Source organism: Orbicella franksi, chromosome 7 (assembly GCF_964199315.1).
Source record: "Orbicella franksi chromosome 7, jaOrbFran1.1, whole genome shotgun sequence".
Lineage (NCBI taxonomy): Eukaryota > Metazoa > Cnidaria > Anthozoa > Scleractinia > Merulinidae > Orbicella > Orbicella franksi.
This window is the reverse complement of record NC_138151.1, coordinates 18,206,282-18,222,621: the sequence shown is the minus strand read 5'-3', so window position 1 is coordinate 18,222,621 and position 16,340 is coordinate 18,206,282. Positions and strand designations below refer to the sequence as shown.

The 16,340-nt window shown below is 39.6% G+C and overlaps 1 protein-coding gene and 1 pseudogene across 1 annotated transcript; one reads left to right on the top strand and one right to left on the bottom strand.

Moving 5' to 3' along the window:
- Positions 1-4,500: 4,500 nt before the first annotated feature.
- On the top strand, positions 4,501-5,716 carry LOC145493623 (uncharacterized; annotated as a pseudogene).
- Positions 5,717-6,211: 495 nt separating this feature from the next.
- Positions 6,212-16,281, bottom strand: LOC145492141 (negative elongation factor A-like). Its single transcript, XM_081471476.1, has 10 exons — positions 15,903-16,281; positions 13,913-14,080; positions 12,839-12,934; positions 11,927-12,054; positions 11,259-11,325; positions 10,669-10,781; positions 10,030-10,173; positions 9,085-9,297; positions 8,383-8,482; positions 6,212-7,835 (listed from the first exon to the last, which is right to left on the bottom strand). Exons 1-10 carry the CDS (start codon positions 16,279-16,281, stop codon positions 7,618-7,620), a joined length of 1,626 nt encoding a protein of 541 aa, XP_081327602.1. The 3' UTR covers positions 6,212-7,617.
- Positions 16,282-16,340: the final 59 nt, after the last annotated feature.

The window sequence follows — 16,340 nt, the reverse complement described above, 5'->3', positions numbered from 1 at the left end:
CCCCCCCCCCCCCCTCCCCCTCCCTTCCACACACACACACGTTTCGGTGCCGAAAGTATCTCTAGCGAAGCATAAAATTGGTTTAACCAAAATATTCCATTTCGTGATCTCCCCGAAGTACGTCAGGTTACAAGAGATTTGGGAAAATATGAGTAGAAGAACCATCCCTGTTAATGTAAAATATATCATGTTTGATCTTGTTACTATATTTCCCGTACTGAATTCGCTGTTTAATCCGCTGATTTACGCTGTTAGAATAAGATATTTCCGCGTGGCTTTCATTCAGTTGTTGTTGAGGAAAACCTTTGCACAAGCCGAGCAGTCTGAAAGGAATGCGTTTGGACGAAAACAAATTGGCGTTGTAGCTACTGCTGAACAAGTAGAAAACAGGGTTAGCCGAGGAAATGAAGTACTACAAGGACGGTTACACGGAATTGCCGGAGATGGCAGAGAAACAGTCGGAAAAGAAATATGAAGAAACGGCTCAGTAAAGCTGACTCCAAAGCCATTCACAGTTAAGGCCGTAGAACAGGCCTTAATCTTTTCAAAAATCCTGAATAAAAATTCTAGATCCTTTGAAGAGATGATCTTGTCATGCGAAAAATGTAGGAAAAAATACAAAACATATACCAGCGGATATGACCTACTAAGCGAAATCAAAGATCAACTTTGCTGCATGTCAAAATAAGCTGTATCAGTGCAAATATAAATCATGTACACAAGGGTAAATCGTAATGAAGGAAAAAAAAATTCTCTCGATTTTACATAATCCTGAAAACCGAGATCGAACAATTTCTGAAGGTTTTAAGGCAAAATATCAATTTACGTCGCGAGTTGAAAAGCTAATGTAATTTAGCGAGACTTACAGCGTGAAAATGGGACGTCGTTAAATTTTGGAAACACGTTAATTCTATTCTCAGTGTTAAATTCAAGAGATTATGGTCATTTTCTCTCGTAAATAGTGTTCCACCCTATCTGCGTGTTTGGTAAACTAAATTTCTCAAGCTTACCAGTTATCCAAACTGAAACAAGACAATTGAATGTAGCCGCGTAGAAATTTCAAGATTTAAGCTCAGGTTGAGAGGAACACTTGACGCTCAGGCTTTTACCAGAGCTCCTACATAAATTAGTCAGCTTCTTCATATTGCATTACAGCTAATGAAAAAAAAAAAAAAAATCACAAGACGACCTGAAATCTAGAATCTTCATTGTCAACTCTTAAAAAGATCTAAGCCCGAAAGTCCCCCACCCGAAAAATCCCCACCGGAAACCTTCTTCCCGAAAGCCCTCTCCGGTCGCTATTCAACCCTCGTTAAAAACAGGACAAAATATGAAAAGGAAAATGATTCTTGTCAGATAACCCCGAGCAACCGTAATATCGGCTGCAAAAAAGACTGTGACGTGCACTAAAATACAACTCACAAACAGTGGTTAAACAATGTGTCTCACGTGTGACTTGGGTTGAGTGGCCAAACGGTGAAAAACTAACGTCGACTTGCGTGCAAATTTGATCTCGACCAAAGTGAGCACAGGTCATCGCAAGTCAACGCAGGTGCACGCAAGGCCTGGCCAAACGGACTCGCAAGTAGACCCAAGTTTTCACTGACTTGCGTGTACTTGCGAGATCGTTTGGCCAGGGCTTAAGTTGAATAATACGTTTCGACTGCAGCCTGAAAAAAGTTCTAGATTTTGAGTCAAGAAATTTTCCCCAGTACATCCATCGCAAGAAAAGTATTGTTTACTATGGTACAGATTAATATCGTACAATTCATAAATTGTAATCGCTTCTATTGAGCCGTGTATTTGTAAATTCATTTTTTCCCTGGAAAGGCCAGATACATGTATTCCTTTTGCTGATATTTGCTCTTAGTTGTTTCGGCGTGTTTATCACTGTACAGTACAGATCGTTTTACACAAACTGAAACAAATCGCGCTTTTAGCGAATCCTAAACAAACCTCTACAGAAAAAAGCGTGAACAGGTGACAGTCTGCTCTATCCTTCTTACCTCGCTTGCCTCGCAGACTCGCGCGAGCGTCGCGCCCTCCACTAAGGTAGCGTCCACACTGAGCTGGAAAATATGAAAACCAGCTTCATTTCTACGGTTACGCCTCCTGTGCACACTAATCCGTCACGAAAACGGAACTTTTCGAAAACGCTCTTCAAACTGGAGGAATTGCCGGCTTTTCGCTTTCGTGTGGACGGAAAATATTTTTAAAACGGAATTTTTCGAAAACGATTGCGTCACGATAATCATGTAATTCCCTGACTTAGTTTTGCTCAAACATAAATTCAAAATGACCGGTTATTTTATTGTTGCGTTTTTAAATTTCTCTGGCGTAGTGTGGACGGAAAACATTTGATTCGTTTTCAGAGTGAAACCTCCGTTTTCAAATTCCTCCGGCGTAGTGTGGACACGGCCTAATTCGTTATCTCTTTGTCTAGTCAACTTCGAAAACAGACTTGAAATAATGCTTTCAAAACTAGCACATAATTTAGTTGACCCACATTCAATGTATTTTCGCGGTCATGTGATGAGTCAGGTGCTTTTCTGTCCTGGAATCGAGGTCGAGGACGCACCGTGTTTGGAAACTACCCTGGTTCGTTTGAGTCTGCGCCACTGTCCTGAGTCATAGTTCATTTCAAAGAGCATTTCTACCAACTGCATCTGCTATGTTCCGTCTGATGCTGTCACGGTCTTCGTGTTTTCACTCAGCTTGATGGTAATTATTGGGCCTTGATGAGAACAAAGGGCAAAGATCGCATGTGGAATGGTCAAAAGATGTCGCCTATGCACGTAACACTCAAACTGGGTATAAACTGAGACGGGACAATTAAAGATTTCAAACCAAGATAATATATGAGAAGAGGAATTATGGCATTTAGGTAAATCCGTATTCTAAGAGCTTCAATTTGTATCTAATCCCCCAAATGTGCGTTATGCCTTAGCTTTCTGGACAAATTGCTTCCATTCATGGTCATACTCTTTGCTGGATGTGTTTGGTTTCCGCAGTGTATTCAAGTTCGACATACCGAATTCCGTTTATGGAAACAAAACAAAGAAGTGAAACTGACTTTTTTTACAAAACGTGATACAATAGCTTTATATTTGGGTCCATTTGCTTCTTTACAAATGTTAATTTTAGTCAATGAAATAATCAGAAACTAATTAACGTAAACCACAAATGGTCTTGTGTTTACCACCTAATTTCCTTCAAAGAAAGGAAACTTTAATCTTTCATGACCGAAAACTGGAGGCTTTAGCATTCACGTCTGCTTAGTTAACCCTTTGAATACCAACTACGCATATGCGTAATAAATGGTCGTGCTCTTTGTACCACTTGTGACGTCATCAATTTAAATGTCATCAGATATTCTTGATAAGCAGATAGTAGTGCTAGGCTAGCCCTTTCCGCACAATGGTCAGGTTTAGATATCGACGACATTCCGACGTCGCAAATCGAAAAACAACGTTATCAGTTTTGGTGCAAAAACGGTGGTAAAATGGTCCACAACGCCTATGATTGATCAAGGTCCATTTCTAGGCTTCGCCCGTAATTAACATCCAACTTTTCACTGCAGCCAGAAAGAACATACAATGCAAAAGGTAGCCAGTGTAAAAGGGCCGAGAAAAACAGAAAGGAAAGGGCCAACAAACGAAATTGAGAACGGTTAATGGCAAAAAAAAAAAAAAAAAAGAAAAGAAAAAGAAAAAAAAGTCCAAATTTTGGCTTATGCGCATGCGCGGACTTGAAGTTTTGCTCAATTTTGTACCTAATCCTCGAAAAATCTCTCCTTTTAGTAAAAAAAAATCTTTTTTAGCAAAACTTAGGCTTATTTAGCGTCATGGCAGCTAAAAAAACCTGACTAAACGGTTAAAAACGGTATTTTTTGGCGAAAGTTTGGTATTCAAAGGGTTAATAAACTCTCGTCCGAGAGAATTAGAAAAAATATTTTCCGTGCGTTAACTTTTAAGTAAGTCATATTCATTTACTAACTTTGTTTAGCCTTTTGAACAAGATTAGTAACATACGATTTCCTCGTTAAAAGCATCTTTGTTAAATTGCCGTGTTTCAGCTGCATATTCTAGTGGAATTCCGGTTTTAGAGGCCAAGAATAATTAACAGTTATTTACCGAAGTAGAGGTAAGTATCCAAAACTTTCACCGACACGGACACTTAGTATGCGGCAGTGGTATTTTACAGAACGCCGAACGCTGAATGTACTGTTTGCTTGCGGTTAGCTTTTATTTGTTGGAAAGGGCCAAATACAATATAATGGTGTCGTTTTTCAACAAATAAAATCTAACCGCAAGCAAACATGAGTGAATCTAGCCACAACTGAACAAACACTTCCGATTTGGGGCACTTTGGCGTTCGCTGATTAGTATGTACCACAATAATTAGCAGACCAAAACATAACTATTTCTGACAATGGGACAAGTGGTCGGAAATTTCAAAATCCCTGCACGTCGTAGAATAAAATCATACTTTGTTAATCAATTCCGAGTTAACCAATCAGAACGCGTGAAAAGCACTATTCATCTGTCTGGTATATACTGATCAAAGTTAAAATTAACACTGACAATCATTTTCAAAATGTGATACAATAGTTTACTTACTGTCATACAGATGTAAATTCTAGCCGATAAAATAATCATACATTTTATTCAGTTGAAGCACAAACAAATTAGCAGTCAAGCTGTTCAGAACAACTTCTCATTCGTGAGCAACACGAACAAGCGAAAACATGAACCATACCACAATCAATAGCTCGTTACTCAGTTGTGGCCCAGTGCCATCTCTTCCTCTGCCAATTCAAGTCCCGAGAGAATCACTCTGGCTCTTCATGCCGAAATCATCTTCAGAATCGCCGTTAACGCTCTAAGCTGTCCTTTCGTCATTTTGTTGAACATCTTAGTGATGGTGACAGTGAAAACCAGACGTCAGCTTCCGACCAAATCTAACGTGTCACTTGCCTGTTTAGCCACAACTGACCTTGTTGTGGGACTTGTTGTTCAACCTCTGCAAATCGCTAGTGGTAACTTCGTGCTCAAAGGCGGGCTTGACATAATTTGCCAGCTATCCAAGATAATAAGGGCTATTACCACAAGGTGTACCATAGCGTCGTTTAATCATTTCGTTTTATTAAGTGGAGAGCGTTATCTCGCTATTAAACACTCTTTCGCATACGAGCACCTTGTTACCGGAGTACGTATCATCATAGCCTTTGGTCTGCCGTGGGCTGCCGCGATCCTTCTTCCAACAGATGACTTCTGGCCAACAAACTTACAATTTGTCGTAACATTAGTAGCTACTGTTATGCTGTTTATCTTTCTTCCCTTAGTCATTTATTTTAATGTTTGTACTGCTCGCAATTTTCCTGTGCTATTTGCGGGTAAATATCTCTATTATCATCATTACATTGTTTGAAGACAGCATCTCTATTAATGTAAAATATATCATGTTTGATCTTGTTACTTTATTTCCCGTACTGAATTCGCTGTTTAATCCGCTGATTTACGCTGTTAGAATAAATTATTTCCGCGTGGCTTTCATTCAGTTGTTGTTGAGGAAAACCTTTGCACAAGCCGAGCAGTTTGAAAGGAGTACGTTTGGACGAAAACAAATTGGCGTTGTAGCTACTGCTGAACAAGGAGAAAACTGAGTTAGCCGAGAAAATGAAGTGCTACAAGGAATTGCTGGAGACATTGAATAATTTGGACAAAGAGATACAGTCGGCTTAGAAATATGAAGAAATGGTTCAGTAAGGTCAACTCTACAGCCATTCCCAGACTTCTCAGTTAAGGCCGCAGAGCAGGCCGTAGACTTTTCTAAAATCTTGAATAAAGATTTTGGATTTTTTGTGGAGATTATCTTGCCATGCGAAAACCATAGTTAACCATGCGAAAACGTAGGAAAAGAATACAAACCATCCCCCGGCGGTATGACCTTGTAAGAAAGAGATAGAACTAGAAATCAAAGATCAACTTTGCTGCATGTCAAAATCGACTGTATCAGTGAAAATTGAAATCACTAACACAAGTGTAAATCGTAGTAAAGGAAAAAAAATATTTTCTCTTGATTTTACAAAAAGTATACCTCATCCTGAGAACAGAGATCTCACGATTTCTGAAAGTTTTAAGATATGGAAAAATATCAGTTTACGTCGCGAGTTACAACATAAAAATAAATGTATTTAGAGCAAGACCGAAGGCGTTAAAATGGGACGTCATTAAATTTCAAATACCTTAATTTTGATCTCAGGGTTAAATAGTGTTTCTCCCTATCTGAGTGTTTGTCAACTTTCTCAAGCTTACCAATTATCTAAACTGATACAAGACAATTAAATGTAAACGCATAGAGATTTCATTAAAGCTCACGTTGAGAAGAACATTTGACGCTCAGCATGTATTTAATAGCACAAAAAATAGTTAGCTTACAGCTAATGGAAAGAAATCACAAGATGATTTAAGATCTAGAATCTTCAATGCCATCACTGAAAAAGACCCAAGTCCGGAAGCCCCCCTCCCGGAAATCCCCACCGGAAGTCCCCCTTCCAGAAAGCCCCCTCCGGTCGCTGTTTAACAGACCCTCGTTAAAGACAGGACAAAATATCAAGAGGAAAATGATTCTTCTTAGGTAACTCTGGATGACCGAAATAACGTCTGCAAAGGAGACTAGGGTGTGTACTAAAAAAACGACTCACAAACAATGGTTAAACAATGTGTCTCATGTGCGTCCGTTACCCGAACAAGGACCCCTGCGTGCAAATATAAGGCGCACGGTGAATAATTTAAACGAGAGATAAAACCTTGATAACCTTTATCAGGAAAGCCGATCAGGCCACGGTCAAACGTCGAACATTAGACGAGTCAAGACTAATGCGATTTTTTGCTCATTTGACTTGGGTTGAGTGGCCAAACGGTGAAAAACTAACGTCGACTTGCGTGCAAATTTGATCTCGACCAAAGTGAGCGCAAGTCATCACAAGTCAACGCAGGTGCACGCAAGGCCTGGCCAAACGGACTCGCAAGTAGACCCAAGTTTTCACTGACTTGCGTGTACTTGTGAGTCCGTTTGGTCAGGGCTTAAGTTGAATAATACGTTTCGACTACAGCCTGAAAAAAGTTCTAGATTTTGAGTCAAGAAATTTTCCCCAGTATATCCATCGCAAGAAAAAGATAGTTTAGTATGGTATGGCTTGATATCGTATGGTACACTTTATTTAAATTTGACAATTCATAAATTATATGCTGTTCTTCTGGTTAGTGTATCTATAAATTCATTTTTTTTTTCAGGAAAGGCCAGATACATGTATTCCTTTTGCTGAGATTTGTCCTTAGTTGTTTCACCGTGTTTACCATTGTACAGTAGAGATTGTATTACACAAAATGCAACAAATCGCGTTTTTAGCGAATCCTAAACAAGCCTCTACAGAAAAAAGGAGTGAAAAGGTCAGAGTCTTCTCTACTCTTCTTGCCTCGCTCGCCTTGCAGACTCTCGCGAGCGTTGCGAATGTCTAGTCAACTTCGGAAACAGACTTGAAATAATGCTTTCAAAATTAGCACATAGTTTAGTTGACCCCCATTCAATGTATTTTCGCAGTCATGTGATGAGTCAGGTGCTTTTCTGTCCTGGAGTCGAGGTCGAGGACGCACCATGTTTGGAAACTACCCTGGTTCGTTTGAGTCTGCGCCAGTGTCCTGAGTCATAGTTCATTTCAAAGAGCATTTCTACCAGCTGCATCTGCTGCGTTCCGTCTGATGCTGTCACAGTCTCCGTGTTTTCACTCAGCTTGATGGTAATTATTGGACCTTGATGAGAATATGGTTTCTCTGCGAGGAAAGAAGGACAAAAATCAAACCAAATAAGTAAGGTGAAAGTACTAACAGTTCTTCAAGCAATGAACAACTGCAAACATAAAAGCATGGCCTCGGTATCGTGTATAAAAACAAAATTATATCAGTAAAAACCCGACCAAACAGAAGAAGTGTGAAATGAAACAGGCTGTAAGACAAAACGAAAAACTATGGCCGAGAATGCTTATATCATACCTTGGGTAAAAAGTGTGTGACTTACGCTAGTCATGTGGCGTTACTTGTCTACACGTATTTCTGGTACTACTCAGCAACAGACCATACAGCTAAGTGCATGTACGTTTGCAGGCTAAACAAACCACACAGGATTTTACAAGACCACGAGCCGTATAGCCAGTGACCAATCAGCGACATAAGTTTATAATGAGTTACTGCAGATTACAGACCTTTCAATTTTGACCAGTTCTACTTTATGAGGAACATGAAACCTTTGTATCGATTAATAGTTAAATCTAGTTGACTCGTTTCCTTCCTAATAACAATGAGTAGTCCATGGTTTCTTTACCTCTTGCGCCGGCCATAAATCCCAAAATGAGCGCCTTTTCTGCTCGACTCACACGGTTTGCATTCTTGAACATTTCATGAGCAGCTAACATTTGCTCTCGCTGAAAAACAAATGGGGGATTCTTGGTTTACAAGTCTCAAAAACCAACAGTAATTCACACACTGATAATGAAAAACTAATCTTTCATTTTGACCTAATGCATATTTGTCATTCTTTAATCAAAACTACTGAAACGTTGCCGAGCGATCAGCTCCTAAATGAACTGTTGTGCTTACGAGGAGAGAAAAGTGAAGAAAGAAACGAGCCGCTGTAACGGATATAGCTCTGGGTGAGGGCTTGCACAACGGGCTAACGCTGTGATAAGGCGTGCTCGTTTGCGCGGCGGGGGTTTGGCGGGGGGTGGGGGGTGGGGGGAGAAAGGGAAAAGAAGGAACCTCTTCCACCGTGGCGAAAAAAAAAGAGAAAGCCTGATTTGTGGATAGGATGTTAGCTTACTATAGTAGACTTTTCTTTGAGAACTAATAGTAAGGCAGGTCTAAAACAGGGTATTGATTTAAGGGTCAAGACATAATTAGGGTAGGAAAAATCACAGATTTTGGTCTTAAATAGGGTAAGGGTCTTGGGAAGCGGGCCGCACACCCCCACCCGATGTTTCTCGGAGTACCCCCCGATGAGAGAGTTTCAGTACAGTAGCGTACTTACTGTCAGGGTAAGCTGGCGCTTGTTAGCTTGTTGCTGTTGCTGCTGAGTGTTAGCAGACCCAGGGGAAACTGCAGCAGGAACTCTTGTTGAATCCGCACTGACAGCTGGGGTTGTAGAACTCGAAGAACCTGCCGCCATTGCCGCCGCCGCAGCAGCAGCCTGCTTTTGTTGTCGCTCTCTCATCATTAACTGACGCTGTTGTTCCATATGCATCTAATAAAGCATAATTTTATACAATAATTAATCTCTTTTCTCACTGGGTGAGAACCTATAGTGACTCTCCAAATCAGCACATGCGATAGCAATAAATTAAACTGCTTGCAAACCAGTGGATGCATGCCGGGAAGGAATAATTTTCAAGGCGTCACGTAGGATCCCTCAGCATTTTGTAAAGATGCACACATCGTAGGAGATAGCGTTGTGCGCCACAGGGAAATGTACGTTAGTCGTTTTTCTTACCTCGCACTTGATTTCCAGAGATCACAAAAACCAGCTCACGAAATAATTGTTAGTTTTGACAGTGACTTTAGAATTTAAACTCAAATGTCCGAGAGTTCTTATTTAGGTAAAAAGCACCATCTCTTTACCCCAAGCATTCTCGTCCCCAGAGCCACGTGTCCCTCTCAGCCGGAGGGGCCTTGGTACAAGGAAAAGGTGGCTTTGGAGACACATGATTTGATTGGCTAGATTCTTGGTCCAACATTTTCACTAATTCCACGCTGGTTTCTTTCCCATACTTAGCCACAGATTGATCTTTAAGTAAAACTGATGTTAAGGCCCCGGCAGTTAAGAGGAACAGGTGGCTCTGAGGACGAGAATGTGAATGCCTGCAGACAGTCTTGGAAGCACAGAGGCTCTCATTATCAATTATCTGCAGTGGTGGCTCGAACACTGGGAAGTACATGCAACAGAGGAAGAAAAAACAAAGAAAGAAGAAGAGCTGACCTCCAACTCTCTCTTGAGGTTAATAGTACTCTCACTGAGTGTATCTGCAGTGGAAGACTGGGTCGAGACGCTCTGTGGTGCATAAGACGGAGTGGATGATGGAGGTGCCATGCTTGGTGTTGGTGTCTCTGGGCTTGAGGGAGGCTTCAAAAAGAATTCAAAATACCATAATATTACGTAAATTCTAAACTTAAGAAAGCTAGAGGCTAAACCGATTGACCTACGGGAGAAAACTCTAGTTTACTTTGCCACACGCATAGTTGAAAATAATTAAATAAGGTTGTTAATAATAACAGGAAATATTCAAGATGTTCTAATACACTTGAATATGTTAGAGGTTTCCCTCTCATTGTCCAAGAAAAAAAAGGCATGCAGCTAGATTTGTACAAGCATTTGCTCACAAATGTAAATATTTTTATCAGGCCTCATCTTTATTAATTCAAAACTAACAATGTCAATAAAAGCCAGACCATTCTATCATTTCTTCCTTATTTCAGAGAAAATAAGTTATTTACACTGTAGTGCTTCTGAGATAAAGAAGATAATATTACATTTTCTCTCTTGATTCTCTTAGCTTTTTTAGGCCAGTGTGATGTGTCATATTCACAAAAACGTTACATAACTTATTGAGAGGATTACCTTGTTTGGTTGAGACACAGGTGCAAGACCTGCAGCATAATCTGGTGTGCTCGGTTCTGCTGGTTTAGTGTTGTCTAGTTTTTTGTGTTTTGCATCTTCTCCTTGCTCTGATTCTACAATTAATATTAAAATCACAATCACCAAGTTAGACTACATGTACCTTGTTCACGATAAATTGGAAGCTGCAAAACTGGCCCCCTGTAAGAGGTATACTGGCCTAATAGCTACACTGTAGTGTGCCAGACTCTGGTTCAAGTCCTAACGTGAGTTACTGTATTGTATACTAGGGCAAGACTCTTAAATACTCTGACTTGGCCTCTACACAGGTGTATCAATTACATGTAGTACCAGTGATTAAATGCTGGCGGTAACCCTGCGATGAACTAGCATCCCATCCAGGGGGAGTAGAAATACTCCTAGCTTCTTCATACTATAAGATACAACTATAAGTGCCAACCCAATGAGCTATCAGGCTTGAATGCAGGCTTGAAACCTGAAACCTGCAGTCACAATTCCTTCCTGCTTGAGCATGTAAGTTCAAAAGTTTTGCTTGAATGAGACTGTTAAAGATTTAGACTTGATAACTTTACCTGCCAGTTTCTTTCTCCTTTTGAGTTCCCTGCCACCTCCAATAGGCTGCTCATTTATGTCTAAAAGCTGGTGAAAATTCCCACAGTTGAAATCAAAACTACTGGAATGTTACTGGGCGATTAGCTTCTAAAGAAACTGTTGTGCTCAGGACAGGAGGCATGTGAAGAAAGAAAAAACTAGAAAGTTGATGTTTCAAGCATTAGCTCTGGTCAGGGTTTGCACAATGGGTTAATGCTAACATGTGATGAGGTATTCTCGTTTTTGTGGCGGGGGCCAGACCCAGGTTTGAATGCTCAGGTGGAAGACAGATGATTTATCTAGCAGTATTCTACCTACATGTGTATGAGTTGCATTCAACTGCATAGGTTGGTTGTCACTGGATTTGAGTATGTTTAAATCCTCTGATACACAATCTACATGTATCTGTTGGATCACTGATCAACATGGTAAACCTCAGTTCCACTACATGATAGGTAAATATCATTGTCAAATAGAATAATTACAGAAAATCTTCTAGCGGTATTTAGTGTTGAAAGACAATTTCTGTCTGGTTGAGAGCTATTTTGAGTAAGATGGTGCAAAAACGTTTTGTGATTTATGACATAATTTAGCAAAGCTAATAGCAAGTTTAGCACTTTCACGCTGGACAGCAGTGACAGATACTTACCTTTGTTCTTCCATGGTGTTTAAGCGTGGCAGCAGAGATGATGCTTCTGGATGAACCACTTGATGGAGTTGTTCTGCTGGGTGTTGGACGGAAACTTGAGGAGCTGGACATTCTTGGTGTTACTCTTACTGCGATCACGGGAAGACAAAGATGAATAAACTTAGGACCACCAAACTATTGCATGTTTACATTCACAGCAAATATCCCATGTTGTGTATGTTCTGGCTGCATTCCTTTCAGATTTGTCACATCAAGTTCAATGATCAAAGATCACTTGAATGGTGCATCAAAGGAACAGATGAATCCTTGTTCTACTGCTTCCTTTGATGCACTATGATCCAAGCACTTGATCTTGGATCCTTGATCCTTATATATCTGGATCATCCCAAAGGAATGCATCCTTTGTCTTCCACCTAACATGTTGAGTGAAATCCCAGAGAAAAAAACATGCTAAATTTCCAGGAGTTGTACAATGCATGTATATTGTACATGTAAATGGAAAGAATTTTTAAAATAAATCACATACCTAGAGATTTGTAAAGCAAAACCACAGTAACTCTGATTTTATTTTGACACTCAATTGAAAGCCTCACTAATAAGGCCACTATTAATAAATACAGCGAAACCCTGATTTTTTGAATGGTTTGAAAAATCAGCTTAAGAAATTGGGAGGGGGGGGGGAGGAAGGGGGGGGGGTTAAAATTACAGTGTTCCACTGAGGAGAGGGAAATGACTTTTCGTTCAAGTTACTGAGAACTTTGAAAAATCTAGGGTACGAGAAATTGGGATTCCAATGTATGAATTCTACACTAACACTGTATCTTCAAGCAAACATTTAGTACAACATTTATAGCAGTCAACCGATAGTAAATGGACACTCTCTTTTCAATGAAGCAGGGCAGTTCCACTTACCAGGGGCTTCAAACTTCTTGGAAGGAGATTGAAGTTTGTGTCCTGAGCTCAGAGGGGTTCCAAGTCCTTTCTTGTGAGCTGATATAGCTTCACTGGCTGAAAATGCAATGGAAATGGTTTATGGCACACTTACTTGGATACAGAACTACACAATGTCCCTGAGTGATAGATGCTTAGTAATTGTACAATTCAAGCTTTCATGCATGTGTGTTTGCTATTACTGTTGTTACATGACATTTCCCTCTATTGCTGATAGATTAGTAGTATAAAACATCAGGTAAAATTTAAGGCTTTGCACAGATGGTTGCAATGTATTATGTTGTAATAACAGCTCAGCTTAAATTTGTTTTGAGGCTTTTGTCTTTTGCTGTAGAGCCAACTATCAGTTTTCCACTAATGCTATCCTTTATAAATTTGTCAGAGGATATGAGAGATTAATAAAATTGTAGCAACTACCTTCAACCATAAACAGGCTCCCCTGAGCATTATCAAGCATTATCCAGGCTAATCTGGCTGCTTTTCAGGGCAAGTGGAGTGAAAATCTGAAAATGTGCAGTCTGTAAATGTACACTGGTTAACCTGAGTAGCAATCCAGTTAGCCTGAATAATGCTCAGGTTAGCATGTGTACAGTTAGCTCTCAATAATGATACCGGGTTGGTGGTTATTTTTTGTTTTCACTGTTTTGAGTTTAGTACATGCACAATGAAATGAAATGAAATGTAATGTAATGAAATGAAGTGAAGTGAAATGAAATAAAATAAAATGTAATGAAATGAAATGAAATGAAATGAAATGAATTGAAATGAAATGGACTGAAATAAAATGAAATAAAATGAAATAAAATGTAATGCAATGTAATGTAAATCTTAAGAAAATTGTTTTATTTTTAAATGTGTGGCTTTATAAATTGTTCATTTGAGCAGACCCTGCAACTCAATTTGGATGCCCACTTTTCAAATCTTGGATAAAAACCTGTGTCCCATAACAGAGATTCAACTACATTATATTTCTCTACATAAGAAGGATACGAATTGTTATAAGCAGCTCTCAAGATAATGTAAAGATGGATGTACCTTTCTGTGTGAGCTCTGCTCTGAGTGCAGCAGACTTTGGTTTTCTTCGAAGAGTGAAGTGTTTTGGAAGGGGAGGCTGGGGTCCTACCATTGCAACAAGTGCTGTTCTGTTTAAATACAGACATTCCAGAGGAAGGAGACTAGATCCACCATCAGGAAGGCTTGCAACTAACATTGACAAGGAATACAAGCAATAAAATATTGTAGATGATCAGTATATCCAGCCACCTGTTAATCTATATTGCCAATTTAATAGCTTGGCATTAACATAAAATGACATACAATGGTCATGTATGTACACCGGAAGACTTATCCATGTAACCCTTCTCCAGTTCTGTACAAGGTCAAAAATCAGTCAACAAACGAGAGATATATCTTCGGGTCCTTTTATTCATTTTGCTCCAAAACACCATCAGCGTTTCCACCAGACCGCGCCATTGCAGGAATCCCACGTTGGAATCAGATATGGCCCCCAGAAAAACGAAAAAAGGGCCAATTTGGCCCTTTCTTAAGATAGGTTCGTAGGCTATTTGAATCGCCAATGCAACTAACATTTCATCCTTGGCAACCAAAAATTCTGGTTTAGTCCCCATAATGGCAACTACATTTCTCTGTGTTGACGATCAACAACGGTTATTTTGTCACACAAAATGTCCTTCTAGAAAATCATATTGAAAACATTCAACATTCTAAAACATGCAACATAAGAAAAGAAGCCAATCCGTCCTTTTGCTTTGCTGTGCTGTTTGCTGCATTGATTCTCTCACATTGGAAAACTTCCAAATGGCTGACCATGTTACAAAAAAACGCCCTATAATGCATTGCAAAACCTTGGTCATTGACTACGTCATGTACGCCTAAGGATTGTTCTTTTGTAATGCACGGATCCTTCATACTGGTATCCAATTCAAAAGAAACTTTATAGATTAAAAACACTTATAAAAGCACTTACTATTAAATTTTCTCATAGACCCTAATAAGCTGCTTTATTTTCCTTGGTACCCTGATGCATTTTTTCCTTCTGTAGCTTTCAATTTATTTGTCCCTTTCCTAAAAATTGGCCCCTAAAAAAGACCTCCAGGGGCCAATTTGGCCCTCAAGTAAAATTTTCTGGCTGAAACACTGCACTATGAACCTACACTATTTATATACATGCATCTTGACTTTTTCAGAGACCAAATTTGAAATTGTTGATCAGAATGCCAGGAACAAAATCTATAGACCTGTACATGTACCTTTTTTGCTGTAATAGCAATATTTAGGGAAAGCAAATTCAATTGCAAGGTTGTTTGTATTTAGAAAGGTTCTCTCCCACTAAGGTCGACCTGTTAAATGAGAAATCTCATGAGCTGGGCTATTATCACAAAGAAACAACAAAAACTGAATTTGTGCTAAAGAAACTTGCTTATACAGTTCTGTTTCTGATAAATCAAAGGCATAAAGGTAAGCTCTGAAATATGATGGGATTTTTTGGGCCATAATTTGTTTTTACTGACAACTTCAAGCTTCATGTATGACTGGTTACGCCACTCAATTTTGAACCAATCATGAGTGCCATTATATAAAAAATGCATTACAGTAATTTATGCATTAGGTTTAGCACATTAGGAGAATGCAGTTTGAATCAGCTGCTGCTCCAATGTCTCATAATGTGAAACACACTGCTGAACTTCTCGTTGTGTGCAGTACCTAATTAAAATTGCCGAACCAAACTGGTTCAAATGCCGCTCTTCTGCCATACCTAACTCATCAGTTGGGTTCGGCAGAGAAGTGGAATGGGCCTTATTTATCATGTTTCCTTCATTTATGCGGCAGATAATTATTCTTCACTCATCAAGTGTAGTTTTATCCTTCTCAAGTTTACACTTCCTATGGCCACAGCGTCGTAAAAAAGAGCTTAATTAAAACATAAAATAAAAATAAATTAAATTGAAAACCATGGCCATACACTCACGCATGTACATAAAGCCAATAAATAGTTCATGTTTACCAGTCTTCTTGATTTCCTCTGCCACCTCTCTAAACACGGGGCTCACGTGCTCCAGATGAACATTCAGCATTCCTGTACTCGGGTAATATTTCAATATCTCTGATAAAACCCGAACCCATTCGTCTTCGTCCTGGCTGCCAATCTCAAATATTTCGCTCATTTCACTGTTCGTTTCCTCGATCACTCGGCGAGGTAAGTGAAGGAAAGCCATCAATAATTTTACTTTCACTTGAGTCTCAAGCCTATGAAAACACTCTGGGATATTACGGAGAACATCCTGAGTTAATAAAGAGCGTAAGCTACTACCAGACCACGAATCATCTGTGGATAATTTGTTATGAAGCCACAAAGCCGTGTCTGCCTGCCGCACAGACGCCATGTTTGTTTGTCGCACAAAATACTACCCCTGGGAGTGACCCTCGGGAAACTGTTTAAGGG